At 39.7% G+C, this 24,794-nt stretch overlaps 2 protein-coding genes and 1 long non-coding RNA gene across 4 annotated transcripts in view; 2 read left to right on the top strand and 1 right to left on the bottom strand.

The window, feature by feature from the left end:
• iqgap1 (IQ motif containing GTPase activating protein 1) overlaps positions 1–2,417 on the top strand; it is a 53,404-nt gene extending 50,987 nt beyond the window's left edge. Inside the window, exons 34-37 of the mRNA XM_073859244.1 lie at positions 281–447; positions 553–675; positions 1,387–1,495; positions 1,636–2,417. Coding sequence (XP_073715345.1) covers positions 281–447; positions 553–675; positions 1,387–1,495; positions 1,636–1,749 — 513 coding nt within the window. The 3' untranslated portion in view covers positions 1,750–2,417. The remainder of the gene's footprint in view (positions 1–280; positions 448–552; positions 676–1,386; positions 1,496–1,635) is intronic.
• Positions 2,418–4,305: 1,888 nt separating this feature from the next.
• LOC129447660 (uncharacterized) lies at positions 4,306–6,661 on the bottom strand. Of its 2 annotated transcripts, none has more exons than XR_008645537.2 (3): positions 6,347–6,661; positions 5,209–5,311; positions 4,306–4,964 (listed from the first exon to the last, which is right to left on the bottom strand). It is a non-coding gene; the product is annotated as an uncharacterized lncRNA (long non-coding RNA). The 2 variants fall into 2 exon arrangements; XR_012360026.1 differs by having other exon boundaries at positions 4,306–4,960; positions 5,258–5,311.
• A 184-nt stretch (positions 6,662–6,845) lies between these two features.
• crtc3 (CREB regulated transcription coactivator 3) overlaps positions 6,846–24,794 on the top strand; it is a 33,593-nt gene continuing 15,644 nt past the window's right edge. Inside the window, exons 1-5 of the mRNA XM_055209403.2 lie at positions 6,846–6,977; positions 11,974–12,084; positions 12,665–12,796; positions 19,082–19,143; positions 24,249–24,311. Of these exons, the coding sequence (XP_055065378.2) occupies positions 6,846–6,977; positions 11,974–12,084; positions 12,665–12,796; positions 19,082–19,143; positions 24,249–24,311 (500 nt within the window). The remainder of the gene's footprint in view (positions 6,978–11,973; positions 12,085–12,664; positions 12,797–19,081; positions 19,144–24,248; positions 24,312–24,794) is intronic.

The following is a 24,794-nucleotide window of genomic DNA, read 5'->3' as shown; positions in this document are numbered from 1 at the left end:
TCAACTGATGTTTATGTTGTCATGTTGTGTATTGGCCACCAGTTGTGTGATTGCAGTACCGGTTTTAGCCACAAGTTTTGTGATTGCAATACCAGTTTTGGCCACAATCCTACATACTGGTCCTTTAACTAAGGTGTGGAAACCCTGCCTATGCCTCATGCATCCTATTTTCATGAAATCATATTAAACTAATATTTAAATGGCTTCGCTGATATAATATGTGCAGTGTCACTAATTTCCCACTGTAGAATATACTTTTAATTTGTAATTATTTGTGTAGGATATCCGGAACCAGAGGCGATATCGTCAGAGGCGAAAGGCGGAGTTGGTGAAGCTACAGCAGACTAATGCTGCATTGAACTCCAAGACCAGTTTCTACAATGTGCAGATTGACTACTACAATCAATACATCAAAACCTGCATGGACAATCTAGCCAGCAAGGGCAAGTGAGTGACGAATTTTTACAGTGTTTAATTTGCAGTTTATGTGTGAATAATTGCTGTTAAGCTCTTACCTTCAGATCATGGAAAGTGTCATTTCTTTACCAACAGAGTTTCTAAGAAACCTGGAGACAATAAGGCTAAGAAGAGTAAGCAGGTATCGCAGAAGTACACAGCAGCCCAACTGCATGGGAAGGGTGTTCTCATTGACATTGAGGATTTGCAGAAAAATCAGTGAGTTTAATGATTTTAAACTCAGTTTAAATAGTTGTGTTGCAGATTCGGTCAGTTAATTGACAGAGAATTTCTAGGAAATGCTTCCAACTTTGTGTTCAAATGTCGTACATCATTAAAGGGGACAGAGAATGAAAAAAACATTTTTACCTTGTCTTTGTTGAATAATGGTAGTCTACCCACATTCACAAACATACAAAAAGTGCTAAACATGCTAAACATCTCAGTCTCATAGAAATTCCTCTTTTAGAAATGTCAGCCAGAAAACAGCCCAATCTGAAAAACTGATGCTTATGACATCACAGGCATCTAACTGTCCTTCCACTTTAAAATAATTGGCTACATTTTTTGAGTGGCAGCAAAGTCAGCCAATCAGTAATGAGATTGCAAGTTAAGCCAGTAGGGGGAGCCAAATAGGTGCAAAACCACTTGTTTAAAATCCCCCACCCTAATAGAGCTATCTGAGAGAGGTTTTTAGGAAGCTTCTAAGGCATTACAGACCCAAACAAAAAAAAATGTGTCTACATATCACATCACAGAACAAGGATAAATACTCTGTTCAATCATTCTATGTCACCTTTAAGCACCCTATTAATGCCATGTGGGTATCACATTATTGGGCATATTTTGCATTGATTCATCTGTTCCTAGTCTACATTTTTCCTTTTATTTATTTGCTGGTGTTCTAATAAAATACTTTATCATTTACAGGTATAAGAATGTCATTTTTGAGATCTCCCCATCTGAGGTTGTAGGAGTGTTTGAAGTTAAAGCTAAGCTTATGGGAGTCCATTTGGAGACATTATTGTTGGAATACCAGGTGGGAATCTTTTTCCTTAAATAAATCTAAACATCTTGAAAGGTGAAAATTATCAATATCATATAGTGAATGGATTTGTATGTATGTATTTTAAGGACCTGCTGTGCATGTATGTAAATTTGTAAACTTTTTAATTACAGGACCTTCTTCAGTTACAGTATGAGGGGGTGGCTGTGATGAAGCTGTTTGATCGAGCTACTGTAAATGTCAACCTTCTCATTTTCCTGCTCAACAAGAAGTTCTACGGCAAATAGACGCTCATAGAGGACCTTAACAGACTGTTGACACAAAGTGAAGCCAAGACCACAATCATCTTTAGTTTAAATGTCTTTCCTGCACTACTCGAAATGTGCCACCGTACCATTTTGTCTAATTGAAAGGATAGGTTCCTTGAATGTACATAATTTGATGCATCATTGATTACTATCCCTTAACTTTTGGACAAATAATCATTGACTGTTGTCCATTTTTTTGAGATTGTCAGTATCCAAACGAGTGTCAGTAGTTTGCTTTGATCCTTTGCAGACTGTACTTGCATGAGCTTTAAATACTCTATATGTTATATGCAAAATGAACATTTTTATTACGTTGTATGCTTTGGGAGAACAGAAAATGTCTCTTAGTATCCCTATTCTATAGGAAAACAGAAACCGAGAAAACTAAATGTTACCAAAGTATATTTATCAGACCAATTTTTGTTTCATTGTTTAGAATCAAAGTATCATAAATGGGTTATTTCATTGGCTTGTCAAGTATGAAGACTTATTGGAAAATATATATTTTGTAGAGAATTCAGACACGTCATGCTGGAATTATTTTATGTTTATGTCCCACTAATGTTTGTTGCCTTGTGTCCTTTGTTTTGTCATTTTTGTTTGTTTTATGGTGCCTTTAGTTAAATAAACATGGAGAAGCCTTATAATGGCTCAAAAATGTATTTTATTGTTTGATGACCAGAAGCAAATAGTGCTTACGATTGCATTTGTCTCATTTTTGCTTTAACATATAGCTCTTTAAACAAGATGTAAAAGTTAAATGATGGTTACATATTTTTACTGGTTAGTAATGTGGGTTTATAAACTCATGCTTAGGCATCAATATTATCCTTGAAAACACAATAAATGAATAATTAAATATTAACATATGTACAGACTGACATCTGAACATTTTTCGAGTTGGTTGATTTATATTTTAGAACAAAACATAAAACTATTTAATTTAATTTTTGGAGTTTAAATGTTCTGATTTCTGGCTGGGTGTTTTTGGACCCCTGAAACACAAAGTGCTATATGTTTCTGTTCAAATGTTTTCTGAAGTTGTATTATGCATATTTACACTTGTGCATTTGATACTGGTAGCTGTTTGGAATTTGAATTGTAAAGCAGTTAAAATGTCCTAATGTACCAATTAACTGTAATTTTGCCAATGTCGCTAGCAACACTTTAAAGTTCTTCACATAAATGTTGATCAGGTAAATGACAGGATTATGAATTTCACTGTCCAGTGTTTCACACACAAAAAGCAATTTCAGTGAATCCTGAAATTCTTTGATCTTAGTGTTTGTTTTTCAAGAGAAAACTGCTTTGATACCTGTAAGATTTCTTCATAAATTGCTCTAAGAGTCAGTTGTTAGCTGTTGCAATAAAACGAAAATAAAAGAACGTTACATTTATAAAGATAATGAAGCACACTGTATTTTTATTGTATTTTTGACTTTTGTTTTTGAAAAATGCAAATCTTTGTCAAGTGTTAACAAATGCCAACTCATATCAACTCATAGTATGCAATTTTCTTTAAGCAATATATACCTGGACCCGTTGCATTTTGCCAAAATATGTATATCAGACGTAAAATAAATCTTTGGTGTCCCCAGAGTGCATATGTGTAGTTTTAGCTCAAAATACCATATAGATCATTTATTATAGCATGTCAAAATTGCCACTATGCAGGTGTGAGCAAAAATGTGCCGTTTTGGGTGTGTCCTTCTAAATGCAAATGAGTTGATCTCTGCACTAAATGGCAGTGCTGTGGTTGGATAGTGCAGATTAGAGGGTGGTATTATCCCCTTCTGACATAACAAGGGGAGCCAAATTTTAATTACCTAATTTTTTCAAATGCTTGCAGAGAATGGTTTACCAAAAAAAAGTAACTGGGTTGTTCTTTTTTGGCTGATAGAAGCACTGGGGACACAATTATAGCACTTTAACATGGAAAAAGTTCGATTTTGATGATATGTCCCCTTTAAATTTAATGACAGGTTTTTAACTTATTGACTAGCCCCAAAATGTCTGTAACACATGGAGAAATCAGGGCAGTAATAAGGACTATTGATGTTCATTTATATATAGCCATCGAATTATTCTGGCAGACAAAGGTTTACTGAAAACAACACATTAACAAATAATTATTTTTATATTTAAATATTAAAAACATTAGACTTGTTTGCACATATATTATGTTATATTTATGCTTAACACATGTAGGGGTGGTTTCCCGGACAGGGATTATCTTAAATGGATAGTTCACCCAATAATTCTGTCATAATTTACTCACTCTCACATTGCCACAAACCTGTACACATGTATTTGTTCTGATGAACACAAAGGAAGATATTTTGAGAAATGTTTGTAACCAAACCGTTTGTTGACCCCATTCACTTCCATAGTAGGAAAAAGAATACTATGGAAGTAAATGGGGTCCATGAATGGTTTGGTTACAAATATTTCTCAAAATTCCTTCCTTTGTGTTCATCAGAACAAAGACATTTATGGTGGTTTGTAACAACACGAGAGGGAGTAAATGATGACAGAATTTTCACCCTTGAGTGAACTATCCTTTTAAGCCAGGACTAGGCCGTAGTTTAATTAGGAAATATAACTAAAAACATTACATTTTGAGGCAAAACAGAGTACACTAATGTATTTTAAGATATCTCAGTGCAAGATATTTTCAGTTTGGACAGCTCTTACATTTATTTTAGTCTAGGACTAGTCTAATTTCTGTCTGGGAAACTGCCCCCTGGCCTAGAGTATTAAAGGGTGCAGGGTACGCAGCCCTGTCAGAGGATATACTGACAAGTTGGTGGTCCCCACTCTCACCATTCTGTCAGGACAGTCCAGGATAAAGTTACTGACTGACTTCAGATGCAAGTCAAGCAGTACTGAATACTGAGTTGTAAATAAAAAGTGCATTTTAGCATTCCCCTCACCTGAGAAGGACCAGACAGCATCCTCTGACTGATCTGTTTTTACCATACTGGTATAATTTCTGATTAGCTAGGAACCTCATCCTAAATGTAATTATTCCTGTAGCTGGTAACATTCTGCATACATGATGATGTTTCCAGCTGCTACACAGAAAATCAAGAGCCTCTTATAGGTAGCAATGCAGTTACTTAATATAGAATCTGATTCAGCCAACCAGCATTTTATGGCTTGTAGAGTGGGCTTTGTTTGGTTGTAGCTTCTGCCTGTGGGGAAAAACAGTAACAGATTTGGCAATAAGCAGCAACAACAGAGGAAGACACAGACATCAAAACAATGCAAACTAGACATAGTGTTGTTTAAGTTTGTAGGGGAAAGCAGGGTACAAAATAATGCTTTTTGGCTTTGGCTCTTTCATTCAAAAAATATATAAGTTAGATTAATATTTTTTTACAACCAACACACATATCTATGCAACAATTGAACACTTAGTTTGTTTGTGAGACCTACCGTTATCATACAATTACACTGAAAGTGACAGGAGTGCAAACGTAACAACTTGCCCCATAGGTGGGGTTAATTGTAACAAACAGACGGTTTGTTGTAACACCTGCTAGAAAAGAAAAGAAAGAAAGAAATGAGCATAACTAATTAAAGATCAATACAAGATCAATAATGTAATTCATTTTCCATACCTTATCATTGTTATTAGGCCTGGTGTGGTTTTGTTACACTAAAAAACATTGCTAATTTTTTATAGAAAAGGAAAAATAAGATGACTTATATGACCCCTTTAAAATAAAAAAATAAGGGGGTGTATCCCTTTAAGGGAACTCCACTGCCGCCTTGTGGACACAACTTTAAAAAATTGGCATGCAGTTTTGGGGCAGGCTTGTGTATTTTTTTTCCGCGGCTTGTTTTCACTCGGAGTGAGGGATCGGAGTTGGCAAAACAAATGTGTGCCGTGAAGTCAGGAGTCGGTGTATTACAGTTCAGGTGGATTTAGATGATGGACACGGAGAAGAGGGTGCAAGGGAGTACACGCGGACTACGCGATCAGATTTCACCGCTGCATTTCACGAATCAGTAACATCTAAACATTTTCTCAGACTCGTATGACAACAGCGGTCGATCAGTGGCCGCTGATGGTGCCACCGCAGGACAGTGAGTTTCATTTGCTACCTTACTGCGAACTTCGTGTTGCTCTTAACGTTACCCGTTTCTGTGAGTTTTGAATGCGTAATGAGGTTTACATTGGCGAGACCACTTGTTGAAATCTGGCAAAACTAAGTTCAGTATTGTGGTCAGTGAGATTGTTTTTTATTTATTATATAAGTAGGCCGTTTAATGAGACGAACGAATGTTTACCGCCATTTCTATTTTTTAAAAAGTCCGTTGATACATTTTAATGCGGTGATTGTGTCACGCTCATTAGCTGTTAGCTGTCACGGCTCACTTTACCTATCAGACTAACTTGTATCAATCACGTAACGTTATACCAATTTAAACAGGTAAATAAACACAAACTGACTACTTTCATTCATAAATAATGGTAGACACTTACATTTTTAGGTCATAATAAAAGCTGAAGCTGTTCTCACAATCTGAAGTATTTACGTTAGCTCGGTGGCTAGAGTCGTTAACTTACCAAACTTGACATCCAAATCAAAGTTGAAGTTTTTTGTGTGGCGGTGGTATTTAACATGTTATAATCCTACCACAATCAAAAAGCAAGTTTAAAGAGCTGGTTTGTTGATGCCAGACAAATCTCACTAACTTACCGAGGCTAAACGCTTGAATATTTGGCGATGTCCAGTTTCCTGACAAACTTTTAGCAAACAAGAAAATCGACCCATGACATTCAGCGATTTAAAGATAAAGAATTGTTATATTTTTATACAGTTTTTACACTGGTGTACTTAAGTCCATTAAGTTGATAAACTGTTTCGCCGCGTTTTCCAGCTCATTAATGGTGGCAAAGCTTCTGTCATTAAACTGACCTCATCAAACACCTCTAAAGCATCTGGACAGCACTCTTAACCCTTTGGAGACATGAGGGGAGAGCATAAACTTATTTGACTTCTACATCGAAAACAATCAACAATCTTTTGCCTGCCAAGTTGATCTCGAAACTCTGCGGCCCAGCCATGTCAGGATCCCCGGGCTCGAGTGGCTCCAACCCGCGGAAGTTCAGCGAGAAGATCGCGCTTCACAACCAAAAACAGGCGGAGGAGACGCGGGCCTTCGAGCAGCTCATGACAGACCTCACCGTCTCAAGGGTAAGCACAGCCACATGAGAACCTTATTTCGTGTTTTTTTATTTTTTTTATTTGATAGAATAAATGCAACTGCCAAAGATTATACTGTACGGCTTGAATCGTTGTGTGTGTGTGTGTGTAAAATGCATGTGGTGAGAGTAGTGAGTCACCTGCAGTCATTCACACTATAAATTAGAATTGCGTTTTATGAAATGACTGTTTATAATATCTACTAGTGATTGCTTGATGAGTCATTCATCATATTAATGTATTCAAAATAGTCTGTCAAAGGTGTCTTTTCTCTTACTTTAGCTGTTAGTCACCACCCCACAGAGTCACCATGGCAACCACAATGTATGCCATAGTTACTACGGTTAATGACACTACATAAAATGTTAACTGTGTTATAGTGCGGTGAGCTGCTTTGCATTTTCTTTTGCATTTATATGTACTGCATGCATGTAAACATTTTAAAGGTGCTGATACATCATAACCACATTCAAAAATCATCCACTGGTTTTCTACAAACTGGTAAAAATAATTATGACCGCTGCTGTCTGAGAAAGAAAAAAATGCAGTTGTGACTGTAGCTCAGTTGGTAGAGCATTGTTGTGGGTTCAAACCTTAGAGAAAAACATAAATCGAATGCACTGTACTTTGCTTTGGATAAAACCATCTGCCAAATGCGTAAAAGTAAATGGTCAGTCAAGGGTTAGGAAATGTTGTGCAGGTGTTTTGAGTTAAATGTTTTTTTATACCAGAGGCAGAGCTGTCTCTCAGAGATGAGTCTCTAGTTGTGAATGAATGAATGATCTGCCAGCAAATTATTTGGCTGTCTCATCTTGTAGGGCACAATAATGTGGTTGTGTCATAATAAGTGGCGTAAATGAAAGCCTTTGCATTTTACAATGGTTCCGCCTTATTGCTGACGTACCACATCAGCCATTGGAATGAGCCCTGGAGGAAAATGTTTTTAAAAACTGCAGATTTGTGTTCATGAGCTCAAGCGTTGAATTTTACACATTAAGTTAATTTTTAACATCACGGACTGTAGCAAACCAAACAATACTAAAGCCTCTTGTCTGTATTTACAGCTATAGTTAAACAGACAAAACTGATTGTCATAAGAAGTGCACTTGCAAAAACAACAAACAACTTTGCATAATTATGATTTGTTCTAAATCCTAGTACCATTGATAAACAAAGTAACTGTATGCTTACCATCTGTAAGCTGCTAAATTTGTTAAAATAAAAAACATCCCCTTACTTGTACTAAGGGTGCACCGATTAATCAACAGATGATGCTTGCTATTCTTCTCAATGAATTGCGGTGAAATGCCACTACATCCAAAAGCCAGAGGGCGCTCTCGTGCAGAAACTTGATATGCGCCGCAGAAGACGAACCATACACACGCAGCTGCAGGAAATGGCTTAATTATATATTTATATTGCTGTTTTTTAAACCTTTTCAGGTATTTTCATAATAAAGAATATGTATAATCAACAGATGAATATCAGCTGACGTCATTCAGTTGTTGTGAGCATCAAAATCGCTATTTTTACAACACTAAGAGAAGGCTCGACACAACATGATACTTTGCTCGAAGTATCACCTGTGTCTCTACACGTGAACTTGAGCATTGAGAACATTGTTTGTATACACAGAGTTTACTAAAAAGAAGGTTTTAAACAACTTACTTTGGTTGTTTTGGTGTCCACTCGCCGCCATCTTCACAGTCAATATGTATAGATCTCCGAATGCGGCGTAAGGAGGGAGGAGAGTGAAGATGGATAGCTCCTAAAGCATAGTTCCATATAAATGCACGGATAATTGATTGTTTTGTCGCAAGTGAAAAACAATATTGACCTTTTAGTTGAAAAAGAAGCCTCATATGTGATTCATTCATTTGCATTTGGAGATCGACTCTTTATTTCTGGCAAAGATGACGAGCGGACACCATAACAGCCAAAGTCAGTTGTTCAAAACCTTTTTTTTTAGTAAACTCTGTGTACACAAAAAATGTTCTCAATGCTCGTGTTCATGTGTAGAGATCCAGGTGATACTTCGAGCAAAGTTTCATGTCGTGCCTTCTTAGTGTTGTAAAAATAGTGTTAGTGGTAGTTCGGTAGCAGAGGACAGTGGCTGAAAAAACGCATCAGGGATAGAGTAGTCATCACACCCTAACAAAGATATATTTTTTTAAAGTAGCGTTTCTTTTCATGACAGTCGAGGTGCAAAATGTTGTAGCTGTTTCCCGTATCTGTAAAAGTCATAGACGGTAAAAAATAAGAAATTCATAAATTGTAGCCAGCTAGTCAATGCTTGTCAGTAGCCTACTGGTACTCGGTAGGTACTCAAGATGGCGGCATGATGTAAAAGGTCACATGACTGATATTCATCAATATGTTTGGTGAATGTTGCTTTTTCAAACGCTTGTTATAAACGACTCAGACTAACAGTGATTTCAGATCGATAAGGACTTGAAATAGTACATGAAATAGCTGTGTATGTTATCAGCTGTGCGATTCAAAATAGTCATCGGCCAGGCATTATTTAAGCAATATTGCTCGAGTAGGAGTGTGATATAGCTCTATATCATCACGGCTGTGATTAGGGCAGAGGCACGAGGCCGTAGGTTATTTTAGAAGCCTCTTTGTTTGAGAACTACTTCTTCCGCCACGGATTTGAGGGCGGCCAGAATGACATGTAACACTTTCGGCTGCTTTGAATCTCATAATAACTCAATGGACGGATAGGCGTTTCTTTATATTAACGTTTCTTGGTCACAAAGTGTAGATTTAAGATTAGTTCAGTCGAGAATATATATGTATTATATTTAAATCTACAGTTGATTAGTAAAGATAGCGCCTGTTTGAACGTTTGCTTAGTGAGATTCGGTACGTATGAGAACCAAAGCATGAGCGGACATCAGTGTTCACTCGCCCCGCTGACCACCGCCCTCTCTGGGCTACATCTCTGACAGGGATTCCCTGGGTCTCATGTTGGCCTTGTTTGTTTTTGATGGTCAAAATGAGATCAAATCTGCAGTATTTGGTGTCATGATAAACTATTACTTGTTTTCTTATTCATATTTAGTTTCTTTTGTGTTGTTATTGTTTTGGCGCAAGGTAAAAGTTAATAAAACAATACTTATATAAATGTTACTATTGGTTTACCATGTCAGCACTCGGTTATTATTAGACTTCGTTCTTGTCAGTACTATATAAATATATATGTTTTTTATAAGTGTCAGAGAGATGTTTTTGCATGCTGCTTATAAATATACCAGTGGCGATATCTCATAACATGTTTTAATAGTCACGTCGCGATTAAATAAATGATCAATGTCCACATTTAACAGCTGTGGTGCTTACCTGCAGTTCCACTGTGTTTTCGTGTTCTGATAAGAAATATAGCTCCAGAAAAAAATGAGTGTTTACATTCCTCTTTCCAAGTGTTAATTGTCCACACGATGTGACAAGACATTACTCCCATTAACTTTAACGTAACATCCAAGAGCGCTGATCTTTGACGGAATAATAACTTCCGATTGAGGATTCACAGACTGATTTACGAGCTAGTGAACTAATGAGACACACAGAGAGTGATTCAAAACAACGCGGTTGTGTGTGTCCGTGTGTGCCTGCAGTTTTTCCATTCAGAGATGAGCCTGTTTAGAGGACCTCCATTCACTAGGTGGCGGAATGATACGAAAGGTGAAGCGGTTACTGTGCCGTTATCATTAAAATATTGCACGCCTCTTAGCCAATCAGATTCGAGAACCAGAAAGAACTGTTGTATAATAGTGTATATCGGCATTTAACGTCGCATCCCTACTTACACCACTAATGCCACAGAACTGCTGTGGTTAGACATTTTAGGGAAATCAGTCGAAGAATTGCATGCTCGCTGTACATATCACTGGTATAGCTAAGAATACACACACAGCCATTTTATTTGAATTAGCAGGAAATAAAGGCATTGTTCAGTCGGTTTTAATTCATTCAAAGCACTTGATTGGTTGCTTTAATTGATATATAATTGAAATCTTATATTTTAACTCAGGCTGGAATGAATGTTGTTGTATCACCCTTTACATATTTGCAAGACAACATCCAGCTGCAGGTGTGCTAACTTTTCTTTGGCATGATCGGTTCCCAGGATCAAGTCTGTGTTATATCCCGCAGAATTAATAAAAGTTACAAATCAAATTGTATGTAATTTTCAGGGAAATTGAATCATTCTAGGCTTTGGAATCGCTAAAATAAACAACCTTCTGCAATGAGCGCTGTTGGTGAGCGGAGGGAATAGCATAAGCTTTAGGGAAATCCTCTGCTTTAGTAAGCAGCTTGGTTTTGGTCCACAGCTGGGGTGTCATTGTTTTGATAACGGCAAACATTGAAAGGCTTGGTGTGAGCTTCCATGACCCCAGAATGTGTGCCGAGGAGAGAGGATCTGTGCATGTTTATCAAAAGCTGTGTTTCTGAGCCGTCTGCCTGGAACAGTTTGTGGCAACATCAGATTTAAAGTTGTGGCTTTTCCGTGGTTTAAAAAAAGACATAATGAGAAGGAAGATATTTTCTTTTGGTTTGTGATTCACACAATTACTAGACGCAGGATAGGGATATAGAGTTAGGATATGTGCATAATGCTGTACTGTCCATGTGGACAAAGCACTATAATTTGTACAGAGCGATGTGTAAATACGATTGCTTTGACTTAAAAAGCAGCTTATGTGATATATCACTAAATAAGGTTAGTCTTTCAGATTGAAATTTTGTCCTTTGCTTAGTGAGAGGTAGGTACGCCTACTGATTTGCTTATGCCTGATCAGAATTGATAATTTTCTTTTCGATTTACTTTTTACTCCAGCATGGGCTTAGAAAGGCATACTGCTAAAACCAACACATTTTTAAGAACTTTCCTTTTATTTATCAATTGTAAAACATTTAACTATCTATTATTATCTTAAGTTTTCTAGCAGATGCATTTACTCTGTTTTTGTCTTTATTACAGGTGCAGTTTCAAAAGGTCCAGCAGCTCCGGCTGTCTCAGAACCGAGCCCAATACTATGGCGGCTCTCTGCCCAACGTCAACCAGATAGGCAATGCCACCACTGATTTCCAGGTACCTGGCTTGCCCTCTATCACTAATCTACGTCCACTTAATTGGTGATGCTAGACCACTTTATTTAGTAGAAGACAAGTCCTATGCCTCGTTTTTCCCCCTCAAACTTCAGATAAGCGATGTCATGAGATGGTTACTGCAAAGCCTTCTCCTAATAGTCTGCATCTACTTTGTATTTAAAAACAAAGTTATCCCCTCAAGTAAGCGGTGAGCCACAGAACTGTATCTGTTTCAATCCCCTATGGAGAATAGTGTTGTGTACCTCCAGGTGAAAGTGCTCTTGTTGCTGTGAATAAGGCTTCTTTGAGGCATGGAGCAGTGATCCCTTACATTTTGATCCAGCATGAGAAACCAAACGTAGAGAGGTAAAAGCACTCCGCTTTGGTGTAGTCCGAAATCACCGGGGGACACAGGCTAATGGTTGCACTTAGATACTGAATTTGTGTGTGTTTTGCATGCTTCTTAAAATATAGATATATCTAAAATGTCTATTCTCATGCAGTTTTATGTTGCTACTAAACAGGACTGTTATCATGCATTTGTGAGGAAGGGTCTTAACGCAAAGGCTGTTTCTCTACAGGGTGCGTTTCCCTCCGGTCTGGACTCTGGAGTCAGAGGGACTAGACATCACGGTCTGGTGGAGAGGGTCCATCGAGACCGCAATCGGATCAACTCTCCGCATCGCAGACCAATTGACAAGCATGGACGGCAGATATCCTTTAAGTTCACCGGTGTAACGGCTCAGCTTTAGTAGAGAAAAAGAGCTTTATTTTCTTATCACAACCATAATCCGTGAGGGTCTGTACTCACTGTGCTTTTTGCGAGTAGAGACGTCATTATCATGAGGGGATAATGTTGTGTGTCGTCATGATTGTTGACCTTTGCTTATGTGGGCAGTGTTTTTTTATTTGACCCCTCAAGCTCAGTGATGTAGACTGTGTTTTTATGTAGTAATATTCCCACTGCTTTACTGTGGGTGTGAATGAGTGGGTAACCGCAATAACCTGTTTTTTCCCCGCTCATTTTCTGTTCCTATGAGAAGCATTTAGAGATTTGAAAATCAGTACTCTGGTGTCCTCATTAGTGATTTACAGACCTCATCGCCGATCATCTTAAATGTTCTGGCGCTTTATTTTGCACATGGTTCGGTCTTGTAATTTCACTGGCTTTGCAGTTGTTGTTGTTTTTGTTTTAGCTTCTCCAGTTGAGGAATGATGAGTTTCTTTCATGATTTTTAGTTTTTCTGCAGATTTTGATTAATACCAAAGATTAAATAAACAGAAAAAGGCTTTAGTAATTTTATAGTTACTTTCAAGTCAAGATATGAAGGTCTGAGATTTGAATCATCTTTAGTCTTTTGAAGCCAGGCTGAGGTTTTTGGGTTTGAATTATCCATAAGCAGAGCGGTCGCTTCTGTCGATAATATTGTGTCAGTACTGGAACAGTCCACTCGCTCTGATGCCATGTCATAGGGAGAGAGACAAAAAAGACTGCGTGAAGGAGTCCGAATAAAGTGTGACAGAGTCGAGTTACGTAAGAGCTTTGAATGATGGGTTCAAAGTAATTCCACACGATGAACTGCAGCCATCCTTGTTCTGTTAGAGGGAAAAGGCTTTTTGTGATGGTGACCGCAGTCATGCTCAAAAACTGCAAGACCTGTTTGTCAGAATTCTGGCAGGCTGCTCTGTCAATTGAGACACTCCCTCTCTGTGAGCCGAAGATACGCTAATGTATCACACCTGCTTTTTCTTACCCTACTATCTTTTTTTGTATTGTTTGGTTGACAGTTGCTGACAGGTTTTATCCCTGTTGTGTTATGAAATAGAAAATGGTGATCAGTTTTATTAAGCTTCTGATTGGCCGGGAAGTTGCTCTTTGGAAAGCTTTGTTTTTGTTGTTGTTTTTCTAGTTCACTTTTTGCACTATGAATAAAAATCTCTATTGATCTGATACAGTACGAAGTCGTTATAGTTCAAAACCAGTTTTACGCTCCGACCAACCTCAAAAAGCATTTTCTATTTATGCTTGTCTTTTTATTCCCTCGTATGTGCCTTTTGAAAGACTACCTAATGAAATAGGCCACCCTCTTTCAAAATCCCACCATCCAAAGATACACAAATGTTTGAAATGACTGTCATGCAGAAAATGCCTAAAATGCCTTAATTGTTGTTTGAGTCTAGGTAAGAGAGAGAATATGCGAGAGAACATTCAAACCCTTCGTTCTTTTTCCCTCTCTTTAGTACCAGATGTCCCTCACAGTGTTGGCTTGTTTGGCTTGTTTCATTTCAACAGTGTCGGCCAAGACTAGACAGACTGTCGCTCTATCAAATGCTCACTAGCCAGCCTATTCTATCACATAAAAGTTTTTAACAATGCATTCAATATATATTAGGGATGCTCTGATCAGGATCTTTTCGGCAATTCCTGCGATTATCGTCATGATCTGCCGATACCGTTGCTCGATACTAGAGCTGCACGATTAATCGTTAAAAGATCGTGATCTTAATTCAGCATTTCGACGATTCGGGTAATTATATTTTTAAGGAGGAAAGACACAGTTTCGTCAGTTCTCTTGACAACACGGAATCACAGCGGCCGCAATGACGTCTCATTTATTATTGCGCAAGCCAGATGTGCTCGTGTTCGCTCCACTGGTACAGCGGATGCTTTCGCCGAGAAGTTAGACAGAAAGAAACAGAAACTAAAGAGAATGAGTGAGGCAGAACAATGCGCAGGTACGTCCGACAAGAACCTTGACGTTGTTTTAGTACCAAAAAGAGGATCTTATTCTGGATCTTATCCGGGTTTTTAGCACAGGGGAAAACATTGGCTGCGTCCAAATAACCACACTTGCTGTCTTGCCCTTGACTGCTTAAATTACGTTTTCTTGTATTTGGCCCAAGTGTAGTGGGTGTGAAGATTAAGCGTGCATGTAGATTTAGGGCGCATTCACATTATCCAAACCAAACCATGCCCCAGCGCGATTGTCACCCCTTCCTACTCCCCCAGGTGCACGCACTCACGCTGTACTTTTTATCGATCCGAGTCCGGGCGCGCTTTCGTCATTAAGATGCGATTGTTTTGAAAAAAGCAGGAAGTAAAGCTCTCACTGAGCACTGGAACCCACCGTAATGATAGGTCTGTGTTTTTTATTCGGAGTCGTTTGGTGCGCGATTACAGACAGCCCTCTCACATGTCATCATATTGCTTAGTTGATCTGTCACGTGCGCAGCTCGGACATTTACGTAACCACGCTGCGCGCATCAAAAGGTTTTTACCGTGGCAGATGAAGGTGAGTGGTCGCGCAACTGACGTCTTCACCTTTTGAATCGCGCTCAGGCGTGATTGCGCTCACAGCACAGCCTTCCGCGCCTGAGCCCAAGTGAACCGCGCTCCGGGCCCACCTCTGCAACCCGGCCGCGGCGCGATTAACCAATCGATCACAACAGATCGATCACACTAGTCAAACGCGCCCTTATTCACCCGATGGACGTTCACGCAGCCAGCGAGAGCATTAAAAATCACTTGAATGCATTCTCTGGAAATCTCTCAAGCGGAGGTTTCCACCTTTACGATTGGTTGGCGCAGAACGTTTCCGCCTTGTAATTGGTTGGTGCCGAACCGCGTCATAGCTCATTACCATAAAGTAATGTTAATCCATGTCTACTTAAAATGTATATTTTATTTTTTTTCTTTAAATAAAATGAATACATAATAACTCTACAATTAACATGAACTGAATTTAAAGATTATGTACATTTATCTGTAACTTTTAGAAGCATAATTCTTTGCACCTTACTGTTGCTTTATGACACAAGAAAGATCATTGCTCTGTCGCGTTGAATGTCAGGCTGTGTTTGTGTGTACTCGTTGGGTGTATGTGGACAAGAGCAGCTGCAAGTAAAATGAAAGTTTAAACCGTCAAAACTTTTAAAAGCAAATAATGCAATGTCGCGATAGATGTGTGTTGTATATGCTATTTAATCTGAAGACGCTTCACGCTGTTAGGGGTGTGCACACCAAAGCTTTTACGCCAACGAGCGGCGCATGTTTTTAATTGTTTCCAATGGATGCTAGGTATTTTTCAAATAAGCCAGCAGCAGGCATTTTTTTTTCGAGCTGAAAGCCGGCGCTCTGCGTTTTTCCGCGCTCAGCTCTGAGCGCCGAGAGTTGAAAGAGATTCAACTTTGGGTGAAAAGCTTCGCTCGTCAATGTCAGTTCTCACACGCCAGTCCAATCACAGTGGAGGAGGGTGGGACAAGTATTACAACAACCAACCGGCTCACAGCTCAAGTATCACAGCTACCAAAGTGCTCGGCTGAAGAAAGCTGGCGCTCAGCTAAAAACAGCTGGCATTTGGCGTCCTCCAGGCGTTTTTAGCCACGTAAAAAAGCTTTGGTGTGTCCCACCCTTTAGGATCAGAGCATGCCCTCAGAAAACTCGCGTATAAAGACCAAGAGCAAAATCCAAATTTGCAGGTCGCACATGTGTAAGGGATTATAAAAAATGGTCTCGGAGTGCGGCCACATCCATAAGACCTAATATGACAAAAGTAAATCCAAAGATGGGTTCATGGCAAATTTGGCGAGTACCGATCTAGTAATTTAATGCCATGATCGACCAATACTGATCTCCAGCCGATCGATCGGAGCATGCCTTGGTGTCGCTTTGTCAGTATCTAAAGTGATGTCCGCTTGGGCGATGGGTGGTGTGGGTCGAGTGTGAGATGTCAGAGAGGAAGGTTCGCTCACCCACACCTTCCTGAAGCCTCTGAGACGATGGTGCTGTCACAGCCGTCTTGTCTCTCCAGTCTGCTTCGACAGCTATGGGCTAATTAGATCTTAGGAAGGATCCCTCATAATCCAAGCCTTCTGGCCTATGTCATCATCTCCGCCCACCCCACCACACAAGCAGAGTATCAGCAACAACACATCCTTGTCTGTCACAGGAAAGATTTCATACAAGCGATGCAGTACATGTACTTGAATTTCTCATAACATCTCTGTTTGATTGGAGTGCCAATGTCTTGGAGTCCTCAGTGGTTGTTTGTGCTGCTGTGTGGTGTCACGGTTCGGGTCATGGGGAGGGCTGGTGGTTGAAGGGTTGGCATGAAGAGCTTGGTCTCTCATTACAGCAACATAACTGATGACTGGGATTTCCAGGCCTAAGCAGATGTTGAGCAGAGAAATACTCTGTCCTGCTTTCTCCCTCGTAAAACCACCCCTCCCCCTGTTTGGATGTGAGTCTTGGCACCAACAAACATGACGGAGCAGCATTGTTGGCCTGACTTGGAGAATTATTTGGTTTACCCAAGGAGTTCTTCAGCTCTGCTTTCTCTTAGAAAGCTTACCTCACTCTCCCAAAGTTCCTGGAACTTGCGAAGTAAAGTGGAATTCTGTGTTTTTAGGACTATACAGTATTTTAGTCCACATGGCATCATCAAATACATAAACCCTGATATTATGTGATTCTAATGTAATATATTTAACAATCTTGGTACTTCTGCCATTTACACACAGAACTTTTCAAGCAAAAACAGTAGGCCAGAAACAGAAAACAACAAAAGCAATGTTAATGGTGCAAGCAGAACAAAATCCATAATGTGTAAATAATAAATAAATACTGTATTGTGCAAAGGTCCTAAGCCACCATCACCAGCTCTGTTGTTGTAGCAAAGTTTTAATGTCCATCCATATTTATTTTTCACTCGTTTTATTAATATACAAACAGAAAATACAAGAAATATGTACACAAAATTAAAAACAAAACAATTTTCAAAACTAAATGTCTTCTTCAGGCATCAGTCTGTATTTAGTGAGACCTCTCCTGGCACAAAACACATCTTGAGCTTTTTTTAGGAGACTGAAGTCCCGAAGTCATTCGATTAGAATTACAAATTGGGATTTAGTTTAATCTCCACTACAAATAGGAAAAAGAGGCTACAATTTGCACAAGCTCACCAAAATTAGACAGTTAAAGACTGGAAAAATGTTGCCTGGTCTGATGAGTCTCGATTTCTCGACATTCAGAATATGGCGTAAACATGGTGATAACATGGATCCATCATGCCTTGTTCCCACTGTGTAGGCTGGTGGTGTAATGGTGTGGGGGATGTTTTCTTGGCACACTTTAGGCCCCTTAATAACAATTGGGCATCGTTTAAATGCCACAGCCTACTTGAGCATTGTTTCGGACCATGTCCATCCCTTTATGACCACCATGTACCCATCCTCTGATGGCTACTTCCAGCAGGATTATGCACCATGTCACAAAGCTCGGATCATTTCAGATTGGTTTCTTGAACATGACAATGAGTTTACTGTACTAAAATGGCCCCCACAGTCACCAGATCTCAACTAAATAGAGCATCTTTGGGATGTGGTGGAACGGGAGCTTCGTGCCCTGGATGTGCATCCCACAAATCTCCATCAACTGCAAGATGCTATCCTCCTATCAATATGGGCCAACATTTCTAAAGAATGCTTTAAGCACCGCGTTGAATCAACGCCACATAGAATTAAGGCAGGGTCAAACACAGTATTAGTATGGTGTTCCTAATAATCCTTTAGGTGAGTGTATCACTATATCATTGCAAAAACAACAAATCTAATGGTGGCCTTTTTGCACAGTACTGTATATGCAGGGGTCTGTGTAGAAATTTTGAGTTGCAAGTCTGACTCAAACATTTTTCATTTGATTAATTTTTTTCTCTTTGTCAATTTGCACTTTGTAATATCTGTTTGTAGCATTGACTGATAAAGAGTCTTGAACTTGGAGACTGATACCAGTAGAGCAGTAGTTTCCGGTTACTATATATTACAATATTTTGATGTCAGTGAATTGATATATTTTGGTTTTAAAGAATGTTAAATAGAATATAGATTTATAACATTGCCCATAAAAATTTCTTTTGATAGTCGTTGTTTTATTAACATACAATGTTTGAAGTGCATGTAACTGTACAATATGCCTGTAGATGTTTCCTTGACAGAGATACGCTGAGAGTTCTCCATATGGGAATATGTACCTTTCTCCTCCTCCGGACAACAACTGGAGAAGGTGAGTCTCCTTTCAGATATAGTCCTACACACACCTGTACGCCAACAACCTGTTTGTGTCTGCAGGCAGTTACTTGCAATCCACTATGTACTTCATGAGGAATTTGCCTGTATCTATTGCCAGCTGTAGGCGAGAGTGCAGATTGATGTTATCTTGAAATGAAGCCATCGTGGTGACATCAAGTAGTGTGAAAAGTGAGATCATGTCACATTAGAGGGAGTGTCGATGTGTGTTTTGCATTTGCATAGGCTATCCCCACATCTGCCTGAAAAGATGACAACAGTAATGAGTTTGTTTTTAGCCTTGAGAAAATCCATATCCGCAAAGATGACTTTGACAGATAACACATTAGTGAGATTTCATAGCATTGTCTGTGACTCTCACCCGGATTAAAAATCCAGTATCTAAAAAAACAAACACTCGCAGGTTTGCGCTGCACAAATGTCTCTCTTCTCAGTTCCGATTTGGCGGAGCGTAACCATTGGACGGTTACCTCGTTTGTTTACCAAGCAGTGAATTGCAGCCGGTAATAAAAGGCTTAAGGAAGCTTCTCCGCATCACAGTCGAGTATTGTATGTGGGCTTGGCTGACGGCCAGCGCGCCTTCTCTGCGTGCCGCCTCAACCTCCACGTTGACACTGTGACTTATAAAACTTTCAGAGTCCACGCCCTTTGTCATTGTTTACACCTGAAAACTGGTTGGTCTGATCAGCTTTAGCGCTGCCTTCTGTTCCCACTGTGCCGGAACACTGCTGGGAGAGCCATATGCCATAGTACAGCTCGCATGCCGGCAAACACGGCCATTACCAAGACCAGATCAAAGGCTTTATCTTGCCTACTTGTGTATTGCTTTTAGACAGTTCAATCTAAAACCGAAGTAATAACGCTGCTGAATTACGCTGTATTGCAGATGTAGTTGTTATGTAAAGAAGCAGAATGGGGTTAGCGCAGGATAAAACTCTCATGTGGAGTTTAGCTGCACGTATGATCTTAGGCAAACTTTTAGACCGTCATTATAAATGCATAAACAGTGAGCTGTTTGCTCCACATCAGTAGATGTCTCGGAGGCATGCGATAAATTATGAAACATAGGATTCTGTAGATCAAGCGCACTTAGATCTTCACCACAATAATTTCAAAATTGAATAATGATACTGCTTTTATTAAATGTTTTAATCTTGTCTCACTTATGATCATATCCAGTATATCTTTACTCTTCATATCTTCATAAGTGTTATTGTGTTTCAAATTTTTTGGTGTGTCCTGGTGAAGTCCCAATACTAACCAAAGCATTCCTCTCTGATTCTAACTCTGATTCTAACCGGTTTCTTCCTCAAGGATGAATGTTCAGCTAGTCTTCAATGTAAACAGCACTAACTAAAACCTGCCAGATCTTTGGCTCACTGTCCCTCGGAGCAGATCGTGAGCTCAGCATGTTTATACGCCCTCCACCCCCCTCCTTCTCCGGGCTGCTGGAGCAGACCAGCATCAGCTAACAGCGTAGCCTCGCTCTTGTTTCAGTTTTTCTTTTTATCTTTATATTTCTGTCAAACTAGCACCATCATACATGATTGAACAGTGGGTGTGTTCCTATCCTGTCATTTTTTTTCTCTTGGGATCTTGGTTTCTAATATCACCTCCCTATGATCAAATAAAAAGGCCAAGCAGATGTTTTCTTTCTGTGTGGACATTAGAGTTTAAGCTAGATTTAGGATGAGCCCGAGTGAGATTTCAAATTATTTTGTGTGTTTTTTTGTATTTGAAAGGCCTGCTGGTTGTCATGCGACAACGTGTTTTGTTGCATATAGGAACTGCCGATTTACTAGGGGCTTGTAAGGCACGTTTGCTTGCATGTTTGTGATACTTTGGTCCATGTTTAAATGAGGAATACGGCATAAGGAACTAGTTACCTCTTTCCTTAAGGGGGAATTACCCACACGGCATCAAGTGATTATGGTTTCAGCTGCAGTATTAATGAAAGTTTAATGCCATAGTCGGCTTTAGTTTTAATTCGTATGGCAAATGTTTTCTATTATTTCTTATTGTTTTATTTATTTTCTCCTCAGGCTACATGAAAGTAGCTTTATTATTATTGCATTTAATCCTGACTACAAGGTGTATCTGGGAGTACAGGGATGGGATTGGCCAAGGTTGTTAGGTTGGGTAAGGGGGGTCCCTCCAGCAGTTAAGGTGGGCAGGCTTGGAAGCCATGGTAAAAACAGAAGAGTTCACCGGGAGGTTCATCCTTAATGCCCATATGCCCTCAAGGAACTGTTTACAGCTCTCTACGGACATCTGTAATGCATTACCCCCAGCCACACTTACCGGGCAAGGGTAATGGGCTGATAGGGGCGTCAACTCGGCTCATTAACCCTTTGTATCCCACTACCACTTGACTTGGTGTGAGTCTTAGTGATGATTTTTTTGCTTTTTCACACAGTAACCGGATGTGTGGGTGGTGTTTTTTTTTGTGTGTGTGTGTGTTCATTTCACAGGACTTATCATCTATCTCCAGAAAAAGAAAATGTTGGGGACTGTAAGATGCGAGTTACAAGTTATGCATTGCCAATTAAGAAATTTTGTTGCCATTGAAGTGGTAGAGAGAGATCTTCTATTGCTGCATTGCTAATGTAAAGTATTTATGCCCGCAGATATATTTTTGTTCTTTCAGTGGGTATTTTTGCCACAACACGGTACATATATTAAAGCATTGGATATTCTCAGTCTCTGTGTTTTACTGTGCCCCAGAGCTCGGTTGCGTCCCTAGGGAGGACAGCGCTACTGTGGTACTTTCATGATCAGCTCTCCCTGGTGTATCCGTCCCAATGGTGTCTGGGTAGACGGGACTTGTTCTGAATCCTAGGCAGCGTCCCTATTTTGTCCCTGTGGAGCTCAGCTGGACTGGGTCAGGAACACGGGTCAATCCTGTCTTCGTAGTCCCACGCTCTCCCATCCTGGTTTTGAGGCTCTCTACTCTTCCCAGACAAGACTTCCTCTGGGAGGTTTGCTGGAAACTCATTGGTCATGACTCAAGTGCGATCTAACCGTGATAAACACTCAATGAAGAATCTCTCCGTTTTTGGTGGTCTGCTTGATGCCAGCTTAAAACATCTGTTTTATTTTTACATTTTCTGTTTTAACTAGTTACATGGGTCAACTTTAAATAGCTGTTTACAAAGTCCTCTTTCTAAAACCTTTGTACCGTAAGTGCTTGTGATCCTGTTCGCTTCCCAATGCATTTGTGTTTACACTATATACCGCCTGGCTTTAAATACTATTTTAAGTGTTTAATTTGCAGAGATCTGTGCAGCATGGGTGGTCGGCGCAGCTGACTTTACCGCTCCATATGGCGTGTGGAGCCGTAATGCTTCAGACCAGGGGCACAGTCCAGCTTTACATGAAAACGTGAAGAAAGGCAAATCTATCTTTTCAGTGTATTGGTAGAGTATTACATCACCCCACTGTGGTCTGGCACACCAGAGCGGTTCCTTAACAGCAGATAGGGCCAATGGAAATCTGTTTATTATTTCTCTTTATTGTCCTGGCAATGGGAATATGCCAGTCCTCTTAGTAAGATCAGGCTTGCCTGTTTTGGCAGACAGCATCATGCACAGGCTACATATGCTGGGTTGCTTGTGCATCTGCACAGGCAAACATCATTTTTTTGCCCTTTGACACACCTGCCATATGTTGTCACATACAGGGTTTACAGTGGTTGCTTTGATAAGCTTTTACTAATAGGAAGATATAAAGTATTTATTGTGTTCAATATCTAACAAGCCGAGCTTGCTATAAATTTTAAAACAGCTAACTTTATATCTGGGCCTGTACCACTTATGTCATGTAGCTTGTTAAGGTGATTTGATGTGTCCGACTTCCTATTTGTGCCTGTAAGATAGATGCCCTTGTAATAAAAGGTGTAGACTTGCATTGAAGGAGAGATGCAGGTCCACAATATCATATATGGCTTTTCTATTGCTAGTGCCCCACGGTTTGGTTTGGTTTGGGTCGGGTCAGCTTACTTTTGGGGGCTTTTCCATTGGGTGCAGTATGTAGTACCCAATACTTTTTTTGTACTCAGTTGGGGTTCCAAGCGACCCGAGCTGATACCAAACGTGATGTGAAAACAATGTAGATCACTGATTGGTCTGAGAGAATCGTCACTACCAACGTCATCGCTATAATGTAAAAGATTAGCTTTAGCTTACTGCTAGCTTGTGCTGTCTTGAGCAAACATATTGTCATGACTCATCTGTGCTCTGCTATAAGTTACCAAACACCCTTTTAGCGATGAAAAACATTCACAGGTTGAGAATCCAGGACACCATAACAGTTTTTTCCAGACTTGCAGTTTGTGGCAGAACATTCGCGACGTGCACGTCCGCATTATATATGCTTAAATGCAACTTCAATGAGGTTCAGCGGAGCGCCGTCGACTGACGCAACGGGTGTTTAAACAGAAACTGTCATGTGAGACAGAGGTGGTTATAAATCTGATGTGCAAACATCTATTTGTGGTGGCTAATTTTAAGTGAGGTGAGCTGACCCAAACTAAACTAAATTGTGGGGTACTATGCAATGGAAAAGCGCCAATAGAGGTATAAGGCTTGGGCAAGCATGACAACGTCCAGTAACACCATTGCAACATTAATCGCATCTCTGAATAAAACATCTGTCATGAAGATTGAGGTTTTTGTGTGTTGTTTGTGATCAGGAAGAAATTTTAGTTTATCTGACCCTGTCTGCATCCAGCGTTGTTGCTCTGCCGCAGTGTTGCCTGTATGTTACGTTTGGTTCATTAACTATTGAAGATATTATAGCACTTTTGTTTGCTCTCGGATGAGCTCTCAGACATGGCAGTTCTTGTGATCTAATTGGAGCAGTAAATCAGCCCTGCAGTATTACATTAACATTGGGGATTAGACTGTGATTTCTACAGCTCTGTTTATGTTTTCCTCAAGGTGTCTCGGAGGAGTTCTCACCCTGTTCACTCTGTTCTGTACTCTCTCTCTCTTTCGCTTGCTTATCCTCCCGTACTAACCTCTGAGCCAGGGCTATGAGCTCAATACAATAGTGAGTAACACGTGACTGTTTCCATTTCCAAAGGGAGCAACCGCCGTGGACCGAAGAGAAACGACCTGGATTTAGATTAATATCACAACTTAACAGGTGACCTTTGACTTTCAAACTCTCCTCTTACAGATCATCTCTTGAGGGTTTCTCTTGCGCTGTTTTTTGTTTTATTGTCATCTCGTGCAGATCACATCTCTTGGCTCATTATCCTCCCTCATCTGGTTAGATTCAAATAAATCTGACTTGTTATTTTTTGATGAAGTCTTGATACAAACCGAATGATTTCAGACGAATCACAAAAACCTTTTCTTGGCTGACTCTCCTGTTCTGTTTTTCCTTTTGGAAATTACGTTTACACTTGTACCAACTAATCCAATCCAGGGAACATTTCTACTAATCTTGTTTTTTCCAACACCACAATCATCGTTGACGTAGAGAGAGACTCATTAACTCTACAAATAGGAAAACGCGACCATGTTTTTTCCTCCACCTGAAATGGTTAAAGGTCAGTTCTTATTAAGGATCTAAAGCAGAGAAGCGCTGATGTATAATGAGGGGTTTTTTAGACTGCTGTCTTAT

The sequence above is a fragment of the Misgurnus anguillicaudatus genome, chromosome 21 (assembly GCF_027580225.2).
Source record: "Misgurnus anguillicaudatus chromosome 21, ASM2758022v2, whole genome shotgun sequence".
NCBI classification, from domain to species: Eukaryota; Metazoa; Chordata; class Actinopteri; order Cypriniformes; family Cobitidae; genus Misgurnus; species Misgurnus anguillicaudatus.
This window is presented reverse-complemented; position numbering and strand designations above follow the sequence as displayed.